Raw genomic sequence first — 17010 nt, forward strand, 5'->3', positions numbered from 1 at the left:
TTTTTTATTTTTAGTGAATGCGATTGGAAAAATTTCTTCACCAAAAGGGTTGTCAAGCATTGGAACAGGCTGTTCAAGGGAGGTGGTTGAGTCACCATCCCTGGAGGCAGATGTGGTGCTTAGGGACATGGTTTAGTGGTGGACTTGACAGTACTATGTTAATGGTTGGACTTGATGATCTTAAAGGTCTGTTCCAGCCTAAATGGTTCTGTGATTCTGTGATTGAAGTTCATATGAAAACAATCTGCTCCACAAGTGCTGTTTGTTGATGGCATAACATCATCTGGTCCACACTCTCTTAGGGGGTCCAGCTTCTTGTATGCTGGCATTTGACCGGTTTTTTTAAGCTGAGTTTTGTGCTGCAGGGAAACCAAGTCATTCACTACAAAACCCTGTCAGTCTCTTTTCCCCTTTTCTTAATACCTTTGATATGTTTCTCTCAATGTTTTTCCTATCCAATATTTGTCTTAATCCTTTGATTGTCTTTGTCCACTTGCCTTATTGTTGACAATTTTCTGCATCCCTTCACCAGAGGAAAAAGCTGGAAAAAGTCCTACTTATCTCTGTAACATACCCATCATTATTTAATGGTGACATCATATTCATATCCCAAGAATATGGTGGATAAGTTGCTGGAGATGGAGTCAGCAAGGCAAATGCACCAAAACAGTGGTGTTTGTGGTGCAGCAGTTTGCCATGGGAGTAATCCATAATAACTTACTACAAACAAAACGGTATTCCCAGATCGTTACATTTTGGTTTTACTGTTTAATCTGCAGTAACTTTTTGTCTGGGTCATTTCCTCACAATTGAGTTAAATTTATAATAGTTTTATAAATAGAATATATGCTTGCAGAGACAGGCTGTTATTGCTACAGATGAAGTATACTTACGTTAAGTTAAATTTGCTTATTGGTTTGTAGTAGTTTTTAATAAAATTTGTCTTAATATAATAATGCTTCTGTGGTCCACCTATTTCCTGCTTAATTTTGACCCAGGTCTTTTGTTGCAGTATAATAATAATATATGTATCTGTTCTTTGTTAATTCCAGAAGCAATTACAGAAGTCTGTTTACTTAGTTTTCGTGGTATAGATAGGATTTTGACCTTACCTCAGACCAGAATGTTAAGCAAAGAGTAAGATTTATTTCTCCTTTATTACCACACATTTGAAAGCTTTTTCATTGTCCCAGTATGTCTCTCTTCAATGGTCTTGTTAATATGAGAATGGTGTGTATTTGTTAAAAAATAAAAAAATAAAAAATGTACTGGTCCCAGTTCTACAAGATCTGTATGACTAAATGTCAGAATTATCTTACCAAACTATTGCAACATAGAAATTAATCATCCAGTGTAAACTGGGTGTCTAGGATCACTGGATGGACAATGAAGATAAAGAGACACCTCCAGGTTATAGCTCATCTCACTTACTTTAGGGTAGAATTAATTGTCCTGGGGGTTCCTGGACAATAGTGGAAACGGCAATTCACTTACAATAAACACCCAGCTTTTAAACAAAGTAGAAGGAACTGCAGTTCCACTTCCGCATGCACTGAGCCCCTTACCTGGCTGGGCCACAGACTTCGCTACAGGAATATGAGGATTTTCTTCCTACTTCCTATTTCTTACTAGCATTTAATTGCCTGAGAAAGAACATACCAGGTCTAAAGGTAGAATAAACTTCAAGGAGAAGCCAGTTTTAGTCTCTTGCCAAACAAGCATCTAAAATGGGATGATTATGAGATTTGGTCAGCTGTAAATTCCCTAGGCTGATAATCTTCTGCTCAAATAGTTGAGAGATTGTAGGGAAAACTATTCTTTTCCTTCCCTATCCCACCCTGCAAACTTTTTGTTTTGAGAACTGGAAGTCTTACCAACGATGTCATCTGAACCTACATTTTCAGTCATGATTTAGTCCTCATATATCTGATCACATTTGGAATTTTGTTCAGCAGGATGGCAGAATATTAAGCATTTCCATACTGATAGTTAATCAATAAAATTTCAAACCAAGATGCAACTCTGAAGTCCCTTGTTGTCTGTAGGTATATATCATCTGATTTGAAAACGAATAATAGAAAAAAAAAGTAAATTACCAGCCACATATTCTGTGTCCAGGAAATTAGAAGTACTTATTTTATAAGCTGAAGCTTTATTGCCTTAAGAAACTGTCACTGAGTTTAATGCTGATAAAGTCCCATTAGATCAAACCTCAAGTGGATTGTATGTGGTCATTTTGTATGTATTTTGCAATGCAAAGCTTTTAGCTTTAATTTTACTGGTTAGAAACATTACCTGGCACTCACTCCACGGTATAGGTATGTATTATTCAGAGTTTCTGAAAGCATTAGTTATTGACAGAACCATCTTACACCATCTCTGTGTTGAAAGAATCTTTCATTTTTGCTGTCTTTCTGGCTGCATCAATTATTAAAATGTTCATGAAACTGGAATTGTTCCCAGGTATTTTTGCAGACATGTTTTTCTGAAGAGATGGTATCAAATGGATTTTATGACATCAATTGATTTTTTTTTTTTATTTGTGTGCTAGGTGGTATCTTGGCCAACAAACAAAACTGCTTTGATGACTTTCAGTGTGCTGCCAAATACCTCATCAAGGAAGGCTACACATCTCCAAAGAAGCTGACTATTAATGGAGGCTCAAATGGGGGCCTCTTAGTTGGTAAGAACTGCTCATATATTTCCTGGGTTTGGTTCTGAGTTTATCAAACTAACCAGACAAAAATTTCTGAGACTCTTTTCAAAAGCTGCCAGCATGTCAATGCATTAATATATACCAGATGTTAAAATATATACAATGCTATTTTGTATGCTGTTTGCATAGGACATTGGGATTCTGCAGGCTCTAGCAAAAGCTGACTGTTAAAAGCCATAATTACAATTACTGTCTTACGTGGTAGAGCTAACCCTGTAGTAGAAACACACAGTAAGAATGCTTTAAAAAAATATTGGGTTTTTTATTTTTCTTTAGGGCTAACCATTACAAAATAATTACTGAAGAAACAGAAATTATCAGGAAACTTGATGTGGTCTAAAGTGTAAGCTAGAATCCCATGTCGTGCAGTCCTTCATCAGACTTTCTCGTTCACTCTTTCTGTAGTCATGCATTGTTGTTCTTGGAGAGCAAATGAAAACTTGACAGTTCTGAGTTTAAAGCCTCTGTTCAGGGACATGTAATTTTCAGGGACTCTACTTTCACTGTTAAGTTAAATATTTAGTTAAAACATGACCACAAATAACATCATCAATGTCTTCGGTGAGAAACATAAAATACAAACAAGTACAGCTACTTGAAAAAGTCATGAGCTTTTGAGAGACTGTGTAAATGTAGCCCTTTGTTACAAATGCATCTTGTTCACACATATGTACGATTCACTGTTGTGTGTGTTCATAAATTCAAGGAAATTAACAGCCTCCTCTTAAACAGGAAAATTTGTCACAAAATTGTCTCATAGTCTAAGGAGTATTTAAAAAGCTCCAAAATTTATTTCTGATTGAATCCATGTATCTGAAAGCAGTAGAAGAAAAAGTGATTTTGTTTAATTTTGAAAGGAGAAGCAAACAGAAATGAATAATACTGGGGTTTGTTTGTATTTTTTTTAAACAGCATGAAAGGCATGCGACAGTATGATCCAATTGAGCTAGTCATGTGAGAAGAAAAAATAAGTATTTCAAGTTCATAAATCACTGATTTATAGAAAATGAGCAGATTTATTAGGCCCACCACTCTTTGCTTGTTCTTCTTTTTATACTCCTCCCTATTTGTCTGCTGCTGAATACTGGCTCTATTGGTTTTATTTTATTTTCCAGTGAACTAGCAGCCAGCATAGGAAAAAGGATTTGAGGTTATACAGATCTTGGCTATTCATACATTCTTAGTTTTAAAGAGAAATAACAAATGCATGTAAGGTTGTGATTTTGCTTTCTGCTTATATGCTTCTCTGTTACAGGTGACAGGAGTTATTTGTGCATTGTAAATAAGAGCATCAATAGAAATGGATGAATATGGTAAAGGATTAAAGGGTTTGCACACTGTTGGGAGTGCAAGCATTGCACAAGTAAATTTTATGTGAGCATAAATACGTATTTGGAAATGCAGTTAAACTTTCAATATGTTATATAGCTTCTGAAAATACTATTTTATGGTTACATGGACTTCAGTTTCAGTCAGGATGAGATTCATCCTACCCAACATAATAACCTGTGTTTATGGCTGAATAAGTCAGCCGCGCTCTTTGTTTAGGTAAGGGAAAGAAAATGACATCTGCAGACTGTACATCACTCCAGTAGGAGGCAAGTTTTGGGAATATAGACCTCCCTGCTCTGGAAAATCTGTTGTTAGAAAGCTTCCTTTGCACTTGCAGATGAATTACAATCCAGCTGGATTTCCATACTCTTGGTGAGCCAGATAGGGATTTTTCTTGACTGGGTAGAATTAGGTGAATTTAGGAAATTCTTGTAAGTGCCTTTGCATCAAAGCAGAACTAAATTTTGCAACAGTTGTTCATGCGACACTAGAGAGCATAACTTACACTTTAGGTGCAAGGAGGACCCACTGCCAGATTTTCTCACTTCTCATTTATTGAAGAAAAAACTGACAACACAGAGTATTGTCACACTTGCAAAATACTGTTTCCTTTTAGTCAGACTAACAGGAGGTGTCTCTGAGGAGTGCAGAGCCCTGAGCTCTTGCCTCATTCAACTGCAACACAAGACTTCCTTGTCCTGCAGTGTGATCCCCAAGCTGAGCAGAGCAGCACAGCTGTGAGCTGAAAACCTCCTTCATGAAACGCAGTGTTTGACCTCTCGTGTTTGCTTACCCCAACAGTTCTGAGGTTTTGAAATCTTGCTTCTGTACTGAATTTTAAAGCTCAACTATGTGCAGAGGCGTAAAATTAATGAATAAATTGTTGTTCCAGGTTAGTTTATTAATGCGTATAATTAAGTATTATGGCTAATTAAAGGGGTGCAGTGGGAATGGGTAAGTGTCTCCATAAGTCATTTCTTACTGAAATAACTATTTAGGGAACTAGGAGCAGCAATTTTTCATAAAACCCTGAGCAGCACACAGTGTTTCAAGAGACACTCTGCAATAGAGTACTAAAATTAAATGTTATGATAGCTGGTTTAGCTTTTTTTCCTACCGGAATATAATTTATGTTCATAAAAGCAAATAACACGAAGGGGAGGGTTCTGATTGAAAGCTTTAGTTAAAAGATAATGAGCTTTGACATGGCAGCTATTGAAGGCACTACATATACCTTATGAAAGTGGCTTAGAAAGGACCCAGGAAGGGTTAGCGTAGTCACCTATCAGAGATGACTAGAAGTAAAATCGCATCCTTCAGAATATAGAAATGGCATTCAAATGGAGAAAAGAGGGTGGAGCATAATTTCTTGATGGGGACTGACCAACCACAGGATACTGGTGACAAATTGCTTCCAGTATAAAGATTAGCAATGCAAGTTTTCTATGTACATCAGAAGCAGGAAGCTGGCCAGAGGGTCTGTGGGACTTAGAGGTTAGTGAGGTGTAAAAGGAGCACTGAAGAAAGGTAATGGCAGAGCAGAACAATATAAATGGTCTATTTGTATTGATGTTCCCTCCTGAGGAGCGTGGGGAGTTCTCTCTTCATGGGGAATACTCTGAGGACCTGACTCAAGCTGAAGCATCAGCAGAAAAGGTTTTGGGAATAAATCGATCAAATAAAAAGTAGTGTGTTGCCAGGACCAGATGGTGTACATGCAAGATCCTAAGTGGACTCCAGTATGAAACTGCAGGCTACTAAGCCTGAATAGCTGAGGAACAGAAGGGGGCAAATGTAATGCCAATTTTTGAATGGTTCATGGTGATCCACAAATTGCAGATGAGTACATCTGATTTCTCTAGTAGGCAAAATAATAGCTTACATACAAGGAAAAATTTTGCAGGCTGAAGTTAGATCTTGAAAATCTATTAGAGCTATTTGAAGGAGTCAGGCAGCGTACGGTGCTTGTAACAGTGGTCTAGGTAAGGAGTTATTCTTGGATTTTCAAAAGCTTTTGACAAAGTCTCTTGCATAAGGCCATGCGAAAAAGTTTTTGCTGAACTGGAAGCAAGTTTATGTCATAGCAATGTCCTGGTTAGCAGGAGGCGGAGAATGGGAATAAACGATCCATTTTCACAGTGGACAAAAATAAGGAGATACAAGAATTTGGGAAAGAGTTTACCTATGTGTGAATGCATAGTGATTAGCTCTGAATTCAGAAAGGTATTATAGGATCCATTGTAATAGTTATGTAAAAATCTCCGTGCTCATATTTCTTAAAATTAAAAAAAAAAAGCAGGGGAATTAGTAAAATCAGCAGGTAATAGATTTAAATCAAGCAACAGAAATTGTAATTGAAGAACTTCTTGCTACAGGATATGATGAACACTAGGTGAATACATATTAAGAAAGGAAGTAGATGTTCTTACAGAGGATATGTGTTTTGATGGCTCTTTTTAACAAGATGGTTGGAGATAACTCCAGCTTGGGGAAAACCTAAACAGCTAGTTCAAAAGCTGATAATGTACAGGAAGTACCTCCTAGTATTTGCTTAACACCTTTTCCCAGAGCACCTGCCAGTTGCCACTCTTAGAAACTGAACACTAAGCTAGATGGGCCTGCTGCAGTTATTTTTAAAATATATGAGGCAAGCATTATTCTTAAAGAAATTATCCCTTCCAGTGGTAGGAAGGTGGCAATCATAAAAGAAGAAAATACAATAGTAATTTGCTTTATGAAGATGAGGTTATTCCTCTGATTTTGTAGTAATCTGCTTTTATCAAAACTCTTTTCATAGGGATTTGCATAGTAATTATGGAAGAGAACTTTCATTAATAAATGGAGTGCTTTTGCTCCTTAGTGCTCTCTTCCTGGTTGATACTAATTCTAAAAGTCTAGACAGTGAATGGTTTAGAAATGTCAATTCAGTAGTACTAAAGCTCACATATTTTATAAGTGCATTTCTCCGTGAAACCCAGTTTGCTAGTTTGGAAGGCAGTTTTCAAAGAACAGCATGTTTGGTGTGTGAGGAACAGGGAAATAGCTCTTAAGCTCTTTTGAACATACCATCTTTGGGAATTACAATTTTTCCGTTTGTGTATTTGCTTTCAGTTTTACTTAAAAGTCTATTTGGCTTTCTTTTCACTGGCAATCTTCTTCCAATGCAGCTGGGTTTATATCCAGTGTTTTATACTGAAGGTTTTTGGCTCCAAGTATTATATGGTGATCTATGTTTCTTCTCACATTGGTTTAACTGAACAGTTTAACGTTATTTTTTTTTCTTTTTTTTTTTTTTTCCAAAGAAACTTTGTGTTTATAAAAGACAGCTTTTTGGAAGTTGGTCTTTTGTGAACTAGCATTCGACCTTTCACTGCTGAGCTTAATTGTTTAAGATATGAATACTAATAGAGCTGTTTTCCTGTCAAAGCTGCCTGTGCTAATCAGCGCCCCGACCTATTTGGGTGTGCTATTGCCCAAGTGGGAGTGATGGACATGCTCAAGTTCCACAAGTACACCATTGGCCATGCTTGGACCACTGACTACGGTTGCTCCGACTGTAAAGAGCAGTTTGAATGGCTATGCAAGTAAGTGCCTTTAAATACTTCTGTGGTTGTTAAAATGTGTAGTCTGCTCAACAGTTTCAGGTTGTTATGGTCAATTATCTAGTCTAAGAATTATGCCATCCTTTCCCACACTGGATTTGGGGAGTTGAGCATTTCCTTACAACTCAGTTTTGTGTGAAAGACTATCTTCAAAGCCCTGTTGAGACAAATAGTCGTATTTTCAAAGACCTTGTTCTACTAGCAGCTTTAATAACTCATAAGGTTTTCTTCCTGAATAATGACTCCTTTAAGCTGTCACAACAGAATGTTCTGAAGTGAACCTCTACATAAATTGTGTATTTATGATGAGGGAGAGGCAGTCACCTTTGTGAATTATGTTATACAACGTGGATGGGATTTATTTGTAGGAATTGAATGGTAGTAGACCATAACAGGATATTAATTTATTTATTAACTCCTTTCTGAGAGGTCTGGAAAGATTATTTTGAAAAAAGAGAGAGAGAGACAAGAGAGACAGCTGTGTATGAACAGAAATGCTCTGCACACTGGATATAGCTAATAATGAGTGTGTTTGAATAAGTGCCATCATTTAAAAATACTTTTCTGGAACTTTGTCTTCTGTTACTGCATTTGTATTCCTTTAATAATGAAGATTGACATTCCAGGAGAATGCTTCAGACACACTTAATTTGGCTGGTCTGAAATTTAATAGAGTGTTTAGATATTAAAAAGTACCTGTGCTACAAGTACACTGAGCTCCAACTTGATCTAAAGCATTTATTTTTAAAAAAAATTATCATCAGTGTCAGGTCCCAGTACTAGATGATCAGTTGGGCCCATTGTAATTAGATTGTTTCAGAACCTCCAGCTGTCCTTCAGTGGCAAACATGTTATTGTAAATATAGTGCACAAAACAATTAAATTTCATAATTCATATTTTATCAGTAGATAACAGATAAAAGATTAACTGTTATAAAAATGATCCAAATAATCTTAATGACTTTGGACACTGAAACTCGCCTGCACATCTGTGAATTCAGATATTCTGAAGAGGTAAAGTAGAAGCAAAGTTTTAAATTCATACCATGATTAGGAGAAATGCATTCATAGGAAGGAGTCACTCCATACCTATTTACACACATATTTACTCACATAATTTTAGAAACATCTTATATGGCAATACCTAAAATATTTCTTTGCTTCTTTTTCAGCAGCTGGCAATTGCTTATCAGATATAGGAAGATATATATGTAATGTTGCTTAGATGCTGCCGTTACAGATATCCCAAAAATACATACGGCAAATAGAGTGGCATGCAGTGACTATCATTTAACTTCTTCCCAAAAATGTAATCATCTGCAAATTCACTTACATTGTTCCTTAGATTAAAATGAGGAAGCCAGGAATCTGTGAGGTTAGACATTTAAATATTGTCACATGTTCTTAAAAATAATTTGGACTTAACTTGCTGGGTACTCCTCTGAGCAGGAAATTCATTCAAAAATAAAGGAAAATTTCCTTCTGTATTTCCTGTCAGGAAATAGGGGAAAAAATAATGTCCTACTCTTGATTCAAAGAATGTAACATTCTTCCTAGGTGTAGTTTTGTCTAAACAAAGTATGAAATGTTTAGATGGAATTCTTTCTGATTTACTATTATGTTTAATTTCTGATGCTAGAGAGTACTTTGTGTTGAGGTACGTAGATACACCTTTTATGTTATGTTACAGTAGCTAAGATGTAAATGTTCCTGCAAAGAAAACAAATTTTGAAAGTTAGATTATTCATTGCTCAAAAAATAGGAATCAAGGTCATCTATTGAAAGTGGGAAAGCTTACACTTCTCCTTTCAGTTTCCTGCATGGTGTTCCTTCGGAGTACGTGTGTGTTCAAAGGCAGCCTGAATATTGGAGGGAGCAAATTTAATAACTCTGCAGCCCTTGTGGCTTACCATCAGAGACTGTTTCCAAATTTGCACGGGAAGAAGCCATCCACCTGCAGACCTGGACTACATATGTATGCTGGGAAAAAGTCTGGATGTCCCTGTTTCCCAGCAGGATGGATCCTGCTATGGACCTGATAGCTTTTGCTGCAGCTTCCCTGTTGCCTATTCCTGTTATTTTTGGCATTTCTGTGAGATGTATGCATATGCCTCTCTGAAATTAAAGGAATTTACTCGCTTCATATTTGAGAGCCAGAGATCTGTGGCCACTACCACGAATCAGTTGCCAGTACTGCAATTCTGATTTAGGCAACTGAGAACTGTAGTATTCTGAGTGCTATTAAATGCCACTGTGACCATTTCAGTAGGAGAGGACCTTCTTGCCAGGCATTAAGGAAAAAATATGTAAACATTTGTGTGCTCTTCTCAGGTACTCTCCACTTCACAATGTCAAACTACCAGAAGAAGATGGCATCCAGTATCCCTCTACGCTGCTTCTCACAGCAGACCACGATGATCGTGTGGTCCCTCTACATTCACTGAAGTTTATCGCTACTCTGCAGTATGTTGTGGGCCGAAGCCGTAAACAAACCAATCCACTCCTCATCCATGTTGACACCAAGGCTGGGCATGGAGCAGGAAAGCCAACTGCTAAAGTTATAGAAGAAGTGTCAGATATGTTTGCTTTTATAGCACGATGCCTAAATCTTGATTGGATTGAATAGGCAAAATGCTTATTGTTGTCTCCTTTAGAAAACAAGGGCTTTGACACCATTTAAGACCAACCAGACTACTACTTGGTGTAGTACTTACATTTAAAAACTGCAGTTTAATATTTTATTGATCCGGCCTGCTATGGAGTTTTGATCTTCTGTGCTTCCTCTTTTTGGCATTTCTTTGAATTTCTTTTCTAATGCGTTCCAAAGGGCATTTTAAAAAGCATGTTCCAATAAATAGCTGAGCTACTGTTGGTGCTGATGTGAACGTTTAGATTCCAGAGTTAGTGCTAGTTGAGCTTATTTCCTGTAAACAATTTTAATGTATTTTGCACCTATAAACATATCCAGATCATCTGTAATTAAATGTAAGTACTGTCCACATACAAGAACTCTGAGCATACTTTATTTACACAGGAACTCATTTAAGAATGTAAATTGCAGGTATTCAGTGCTAACCATGAAATACTGAAGAAACAGTAATCTGGGTAATTAAGTCAAATATTATTTAAAAGCTTGTATTACATACTGTTCATAGGTGTGTTACAGTCTATAATAATGATGTTGCTAAATTGTTTTTTCTTTCCAAAGAGACTTCAAAATGTCAGCAGTTTTCTGTCATTTATTTCTACATGAAAGAGAAAATGGAAGAACTCTTAGATTCTCACTGTAATCTCAGTCAAGCTATGAAGATACTCTTCAACAACCTGCCTGCTGTTAGCTCTTCAATATTTCTGAAGAGTAGACCAGACATTGACTTAAAAAAAAGAAGGAAAAAAGAAAAACAACAAAAAGACCCAATCCAAAACCACAGCTTTGTCTAGATTGTTCAAGTTCAGTTTTTCCTGATGCCTTTGACAGCATGTTCTCTAACAAGCCAAAGTCTAAACATAAGTATAACCTAGTTCTGGTTGCAGAACAAGAGCTCCTAGTCAGACTCCCTAATGACTTGACACAGGCACAGTATTTTAACTGCCATTTCATATCTTTCCCATCTAGGTTACAAAGTAGATGTGAGTATTTGCCTACTAGCTGTCTGAACTCTGATGCACTGCAGCAATTACAGTTTGATTTTGCAGAGCAAAGAAGTATTTTATCAATTATTATTAATCTTTGTTGCCCCTTCAGAAAACCCTGCTGCTCTCAGATTTGGATAAGCTGATAGATTCTTCCAGAATCATGCTTGTCATTATATTCATGCTTATACCCTAAAGCCTGTATTTTAACTCTGGGCTCAAGAGTTTCATTTCTAAGTAGCGTCTCAGCATAGGAAAAGGAGGGAGTGGTATTTAAAAGAAGAGTAGGCTGCTGTAAACAGCAGCAAAATTAAAAATAAATTTGTACTAGATTCACTCCTGTGTCTCTCTCATGCTCTGGGGTTTCTGCTTATTCCCTCAGCAATCCAGGAAAGATCATCCCTCCCAGGCCCTTACTGTGTGCAATTTGATTTTAGGAGTTGAAAAAGAAAAGAGAGGGGGAAGGTTTTTGCTTTCCTATGAAATACCACACCTAAAACCTGTATGTGATCTGGGATTTATTTGTGGTCCATGGGCATTACAGTTTTACCAGGTACTTTATGGACTGATGCATTCTAATCACAGCATCGAATTAAACAATCAAAATGGGGAGTTGAGGGAGGGTTGGGGTTTTTTCCCTCCAGGCTATGAAAACAGGGTTCAGGTTCAGCATCCCCATTTTCCTAGAGGAATATGAACTGCCTTCTGTGATCATTTGGGAATTTTCAACAGAGTCCCTGCATGGCAGAAACAAAGTACATAAAACCGTGCCACCTCCACTTGCAACACCTCACAGCTGCGGCATCTGGGCTTTTCTTGAATGTTACAGTTCCCATCATGAGGGCAGAGCTTTACCTCTGAGATGAGAGCTTTGTAGGATAAGGTGTGTGGAAAATAATGGTCGTCAGGTGTTCATGAAATATTGCTGCACTGTGTTGGTGCATTGAATTGCAAAGGCTTGGGCACAGACACCTCAATCATCTCTCCAGGTCTTTGTTCCTAAAAATGCTTAGCCGCCTTCCCCAGCTGCTCAAACACAAAACTTCTGGCACAGGTTAAAAATCATTCCTTTTCCTCCTGAAGCTGGGTTACCTGAATGGCTCAATACTGAGGCAGGTGACCCGTAATGTGGGGAGTTTGGAAACAAACATTTCTCTTTGAGTGGCAATCAACAGTATTCAAGGGGGAGCTGGCTTGCTGGAGACGCTGCTTACAAAATAAGAAGTGTTAAAGGGTATCCTTTGTAGAATGCTGGTATCTTTATTGGGAAAGCATTTTCTGTATGTAACGGAGTCTTAATGTTGACTTTTTAATTGATCTTAATCAGGTATGCCAAGTCTATGATTCAGGTGCCAAAAAAGTGATGTTGCAAAGCAGTCCTACTAGCTGAATTGCTTCTTTCGGTGCAGAAGGGGACATGCTCCAACTGGAATCTGTAATTAACTCTGCACAAGTAACGCTTTTGTATTGTAATGGGCTGCCCAGAGAGGCTATGGAGTCTCCTTCTCTGGACGCATTCGGAACCCACCTGGATGCAATTCTGTGCAACATCCTCTAGGTAAAGGTAAACCCACTTTAGCAGAGGGTCAGACTAGATGCTCTCCAGAGGTCCCTTCCAACCCTGACCAGGGTGATTAAATAGACCTGGAGCCAAACCATTTCTGCTGTATAAAACGTAATGAAATCTCTGTTAGTTTGGTTTCAAGGTTAACTTCTTTTCTCTGCAGTGGAAACGCTATTTTATGAAGAGGCTCTGTATCCTTTTATTTCCAGTACATGAAGCAAAATTCACTAGCTGGGCAAGGTAACCTCCTCACAACTATCTGCTTTTTCAAAATCATGTTTCTTAGAAAAATAGATACCAATGTTTTGTGCCAAGATCAAAACCAGAAAAATCTTTATCATAAAGTCCTGTAAGAGGCTTATGTTGCATGAAACAAAATCTGTTTTTAAGTGGAAATAAATGAACTTTTTACATATTGCTGCTTCTGATACTCTTCACACATAATGTAAAGATACCGTAGTTGCCTTTGCTCCCATGAAAACACATTTGCATCAGAATGTATTTATGTGAAAAAGGTGAGAAGTATTTTTAAAAGCGGAAGAGTCTTCATGCTCTGCAGAAAGATATTTGAATTCCTTTGCATTGGAGTTAATTTACATTTTGGTAGCTAAAAAAAAAAAAAAAAAAAAAAAAAAGATAATGACTTCACAAAGGTGCTGCACCCTCCCCAGCAATATAACCACCAAGACCTAAGGGTGAAGGGAGGGCAGCTGGTATGTAAGCGTAAAGGACGCTCAAGACAGAGTTGGGAGACACCTGTTCCTGGCACCTAGGACTTCTCCTGTTTGGCCAGGATTTTCTTGACTTCACTGTACTTTGCCATCTGTCTGTAGGAAGGTAGAAACATGAGCATCAGTACTTTTGGATTTGATATGGCAGCAACAGTTCTCAAATATCTAAGTTGTCAGGTCATTTGTTTATTTTTAGCCTGAGGTAGCCCCTCAGGATTGCCTGCTTATAGAGTCAGGATCTGCTTATAGACTCTTCCTGACAGCCTCTCCTGTGAAAGGGGTTTTCCAAGCCAAATAGGATTTAGGGGACGAGGCTGAGGGAGGGACTTGGGAGCCAAACTAATGAGCAACAACCCAATTTTCTGCCAAGCTCTTCTACTTTGAAAATCTTTAGTGGACAGCTTTTGTGCAATTGCCTCTTTGTGCAGACCTCTTGGGGTTCGAATAGTCCATGCTGTTTGAACAGCCAGGTTTGGCAACTTCATTTCTCCAAATGTTCTTTTAATTACTTCTGCCTTACTATATTGTATGCCAGGAAAAGAAAAAGCATTCCTCTGGCTTTATTTTCCCCTTGCCCTTGCAGGAGGGGGAGGTGGGCTAGCCTTCCAATTCTCATGTCTCTGAGGATAACCAAGGTGTGTCCTCAAGATAACACTATTCCTGAATAGCAATTTCTGAATAAGCTCATGTCTCAGTTTATTTATGGCAGAGGTGACCGAGTCCCTCAGTGGAAGTTACTGGCATCGGCAGAAATAAACTGAAATTCTGGACTAGGAGGACTGTGATTTGGCCATTTCTTCTAATTTTCCATAAGAAGATTAACTGAAAATTCAACATTTAAAACCAAAGTTGAGCAACAACATGTCAGTGAAAATCTCTGTTCTGCAGACGTCACTCTGCTTTGCTAGCAGGAGTAACAGAGGCAAGGAACAAACTTGGTGCTCATGCCCTAACACATAGCAGGGCAAGGTAAATGTCGGAAGTCTGAATGGCAAGAGTCAGTTTGTGGTGATTTTCACTAAATGTTTCCAGCTTCCGCAGCAGATGCTGCATGAGAGCTGGAGTCACTGGATGGATGGTGTCTCTGCAAATGCGACATTTCTAGCCTGCCACATGCTGCTCAGACTACAGTTTGTACATCAGGCTTTCTGTGTGCAAAAAGGAAGGAGGCATTATTCTTGAACCCCTTAAAGGGGGGGGGGTGGGCATACTATTTTGAATAACATGCATATTAAGTAGGTATCTGATAGTGCTAACTGAAGCATTAAATTCGATATTTGTCTGTAACCTGTAACAGGGCAATATTAGGCCCAAAATATTACCTATCATTTTCATCTTGGCATCACTGTCAAAATACTGGGGAAATAAGCGGAAGAAAAGCAATAGAAAGGGCATAATTTTTTAGTATTCATATTGACTTGACCCTTTCAGTTCTTCAGGAGACTGGATGAGCATTCACTGTGTGAGTTCCAAAATAAGCGTTCCCCCAGACATGGAGTAGGGTGGAATTTCCTGCTTTTAGGAAACAAGGTTGTAGTACAAATGTAAGATTGCACACATGTAGTACGAATGTAAGAAGCTACAGACCAGCTGTAGGTTGAGCTGCATGAAATGCTTAATTCAGCAGGGGCACCTGAACTCATAGGTGGTGATTCCATGTAGTTCTTAGCATCATTTTCATGCTGCTTTTCTTTCCCTGTGAAGAGTTGCACTTAACCTCTGACATCTCCTCAGTAGAAGAACAGATGAGCATTGAGATATATTGCATTTCAGTGATGCCATCAAGTATCTTCTCCTGTGGAACTTTGAAAGTGTCAGAAGACAAGAGCAACAGTGAAAAAAATAATGTTTGCTTTGCCACCTAGCAGTCGTTGAACAACCATGAGCATGCTGAGTAACAGAGGAATTTATTCATTAGTTATAAACCAGTTAAGGCAATTTTTTAGAAGTTTGGATGAGAATGCTTAGCTGGTGGAAAAACTGCTTTCTGTGCTGCTTTCTGCTTTTAGGCCATTTCTGGTGTGCAACAACAGCATGTCATTTTGACAGCAAGTGACAAAGTGCTGTAATGTGGACTGTTGTTTCCTTCCTGGGAAAGACTGAGTCAAGGGCTTGGGCATTTCACTATTCAGAACCCTTTGGAGTGGTAACAGGAGGAGATGAACAATACTTAGTGTCTTCTGGCTGTTTCAAATGAAACTCATTTCTCAACAGAATATGTTTTCTGGTAGTATTATATTTCAAAGGAAGCTCTGCTGTAGTAGAACAAGCTTTGTAGTAGAACAAGCATTATGTGCAGGTATCTATTTCAGTAGCTGGGCCAAGCTGTTAAATACTTCCTACTTCATATATTTAGTGTTAATAATTAACATTCGGCTGCTGAAATTGCTGTTTCACTTAGTTTAAAGCTTCTCAGTATGAAAAATGTGTTTTCATCATGAATGGCATGAAGCTGTAGACCTCAGTCCATTCACAGGGACCCCAAGCTTCAGCTCTTGTATGGTTTACCTTTAATTTTGTGTTTCACTAGGTAGACACAGGTACTAGGAAAACTGCATTACAGTAAAAAAATGAAATAAACATTCATGATCACTGCCTGGAAATCACAGAGCTTGGGAAAACTCTAGCTGTATTTTGAAATTAAAGGGATTACTTTTCCTGATTAGAGGGAGGTGCTCGGACCGCCTTGAACTTTGAGGAAGTGCAGATCCAAATCTCATCTTTGCAAGAGCACCCATCACTCAAAATGCCTAAAAGCCAAAGTCCTTGAAATTCCCCCTTATTTGCAATGTGGTTATCCTCCCGCAAAGCTTTGGCTGCCAAGGACAAACTGGAAAACATCCTCCTCTCACAGATGACAGTCACTCGCACAACAACCCAGTCATTAAACAGTTTGCTGCCGTGGGCCTGCTGCCCGTTCTTCCTGCATGGTGGAGCCTTCCAGGGCCTGTGCGCTTGCCAGAGGAAGTCAATTGAGAGGGAGGGGTATCAAAGTTAGAAAATCGCTTCCAACTAATGAATTAGAAAGCTTATTGAGACCATTTCTTTAGCAGTTTTGGACAGCTTTTTGATTTTTGTTGCTTGTGTCCTTTGGTGAGAATCAGGCAGCCTGTTCTGCCAGCTGGGGACAGCAGCTCTGGGTCAGAGAAAGAACCACCGTGATGGTGGACATCACCTGGAGAGGTGTTCTGGAAAACATGCTTTCTGTTCATTGGCATTTAACACCAACATGCACGGTTCACTGCTTTACTGTTCTAATTAGGTGCGAGGGAATATCCATCCAAGCAGTAACTGCAGAGGGGTGTGGTGGCCTCTTCATTCCATCAGAAGTGGCTTTAGGGGGCAAGGCACGCACTGTGGTGGGACCTGTCAGAAACACGGGGAGCAGTCACCACCCAAGTATAGACGTGCCATGTCCCTCAGTTGATGGCA

General features: G+C 38.5%; 1 protein-coding gene across 1 annotated transcript in view; it reads left to right on the plus strand.

The window, feature by feature from the left end:
* PREP (prolyl endopeptidase) overlaps positions 1 to 13262 on the plus strand; it is a 113559-nt gene extending 100297 nt beyond the window's left edge. Inside the window, exons 13-15 of the mRNA XM_056343244.1 lie at positions 2552 to 2683; positions 7476 to 7632; positions 9982 to 13262. Coding sequence (XP_056199219.1) covers positions 2552 to 2683; positions 7476 to 7632; positions 9982 to 10276 — 584 coding nt within the window. The 3' untranslated portion in view covers positions 10277 to 13262. The remainder of the gene's footprint in view (positions 1 to 2551; positions 2684 to 7475; positions 7633 to 9981) is intronic.
* Positions 13263 to 17010: the final 3748 nt, after the last annotated feature.

Source organism: Falco biarmicus, chromosome 6 (genome assembly GCF_023638135.1).
Source record: "Falco biarmicus isolate bFalBia1 chromosome 6, bFalBia1.pri, whole genome shotgun sequence".
NCBI lineage: Eukaryota > Metazoa > Chordata > Aves > Falconiformes > Falconidae > Falco > Falco biarmicus.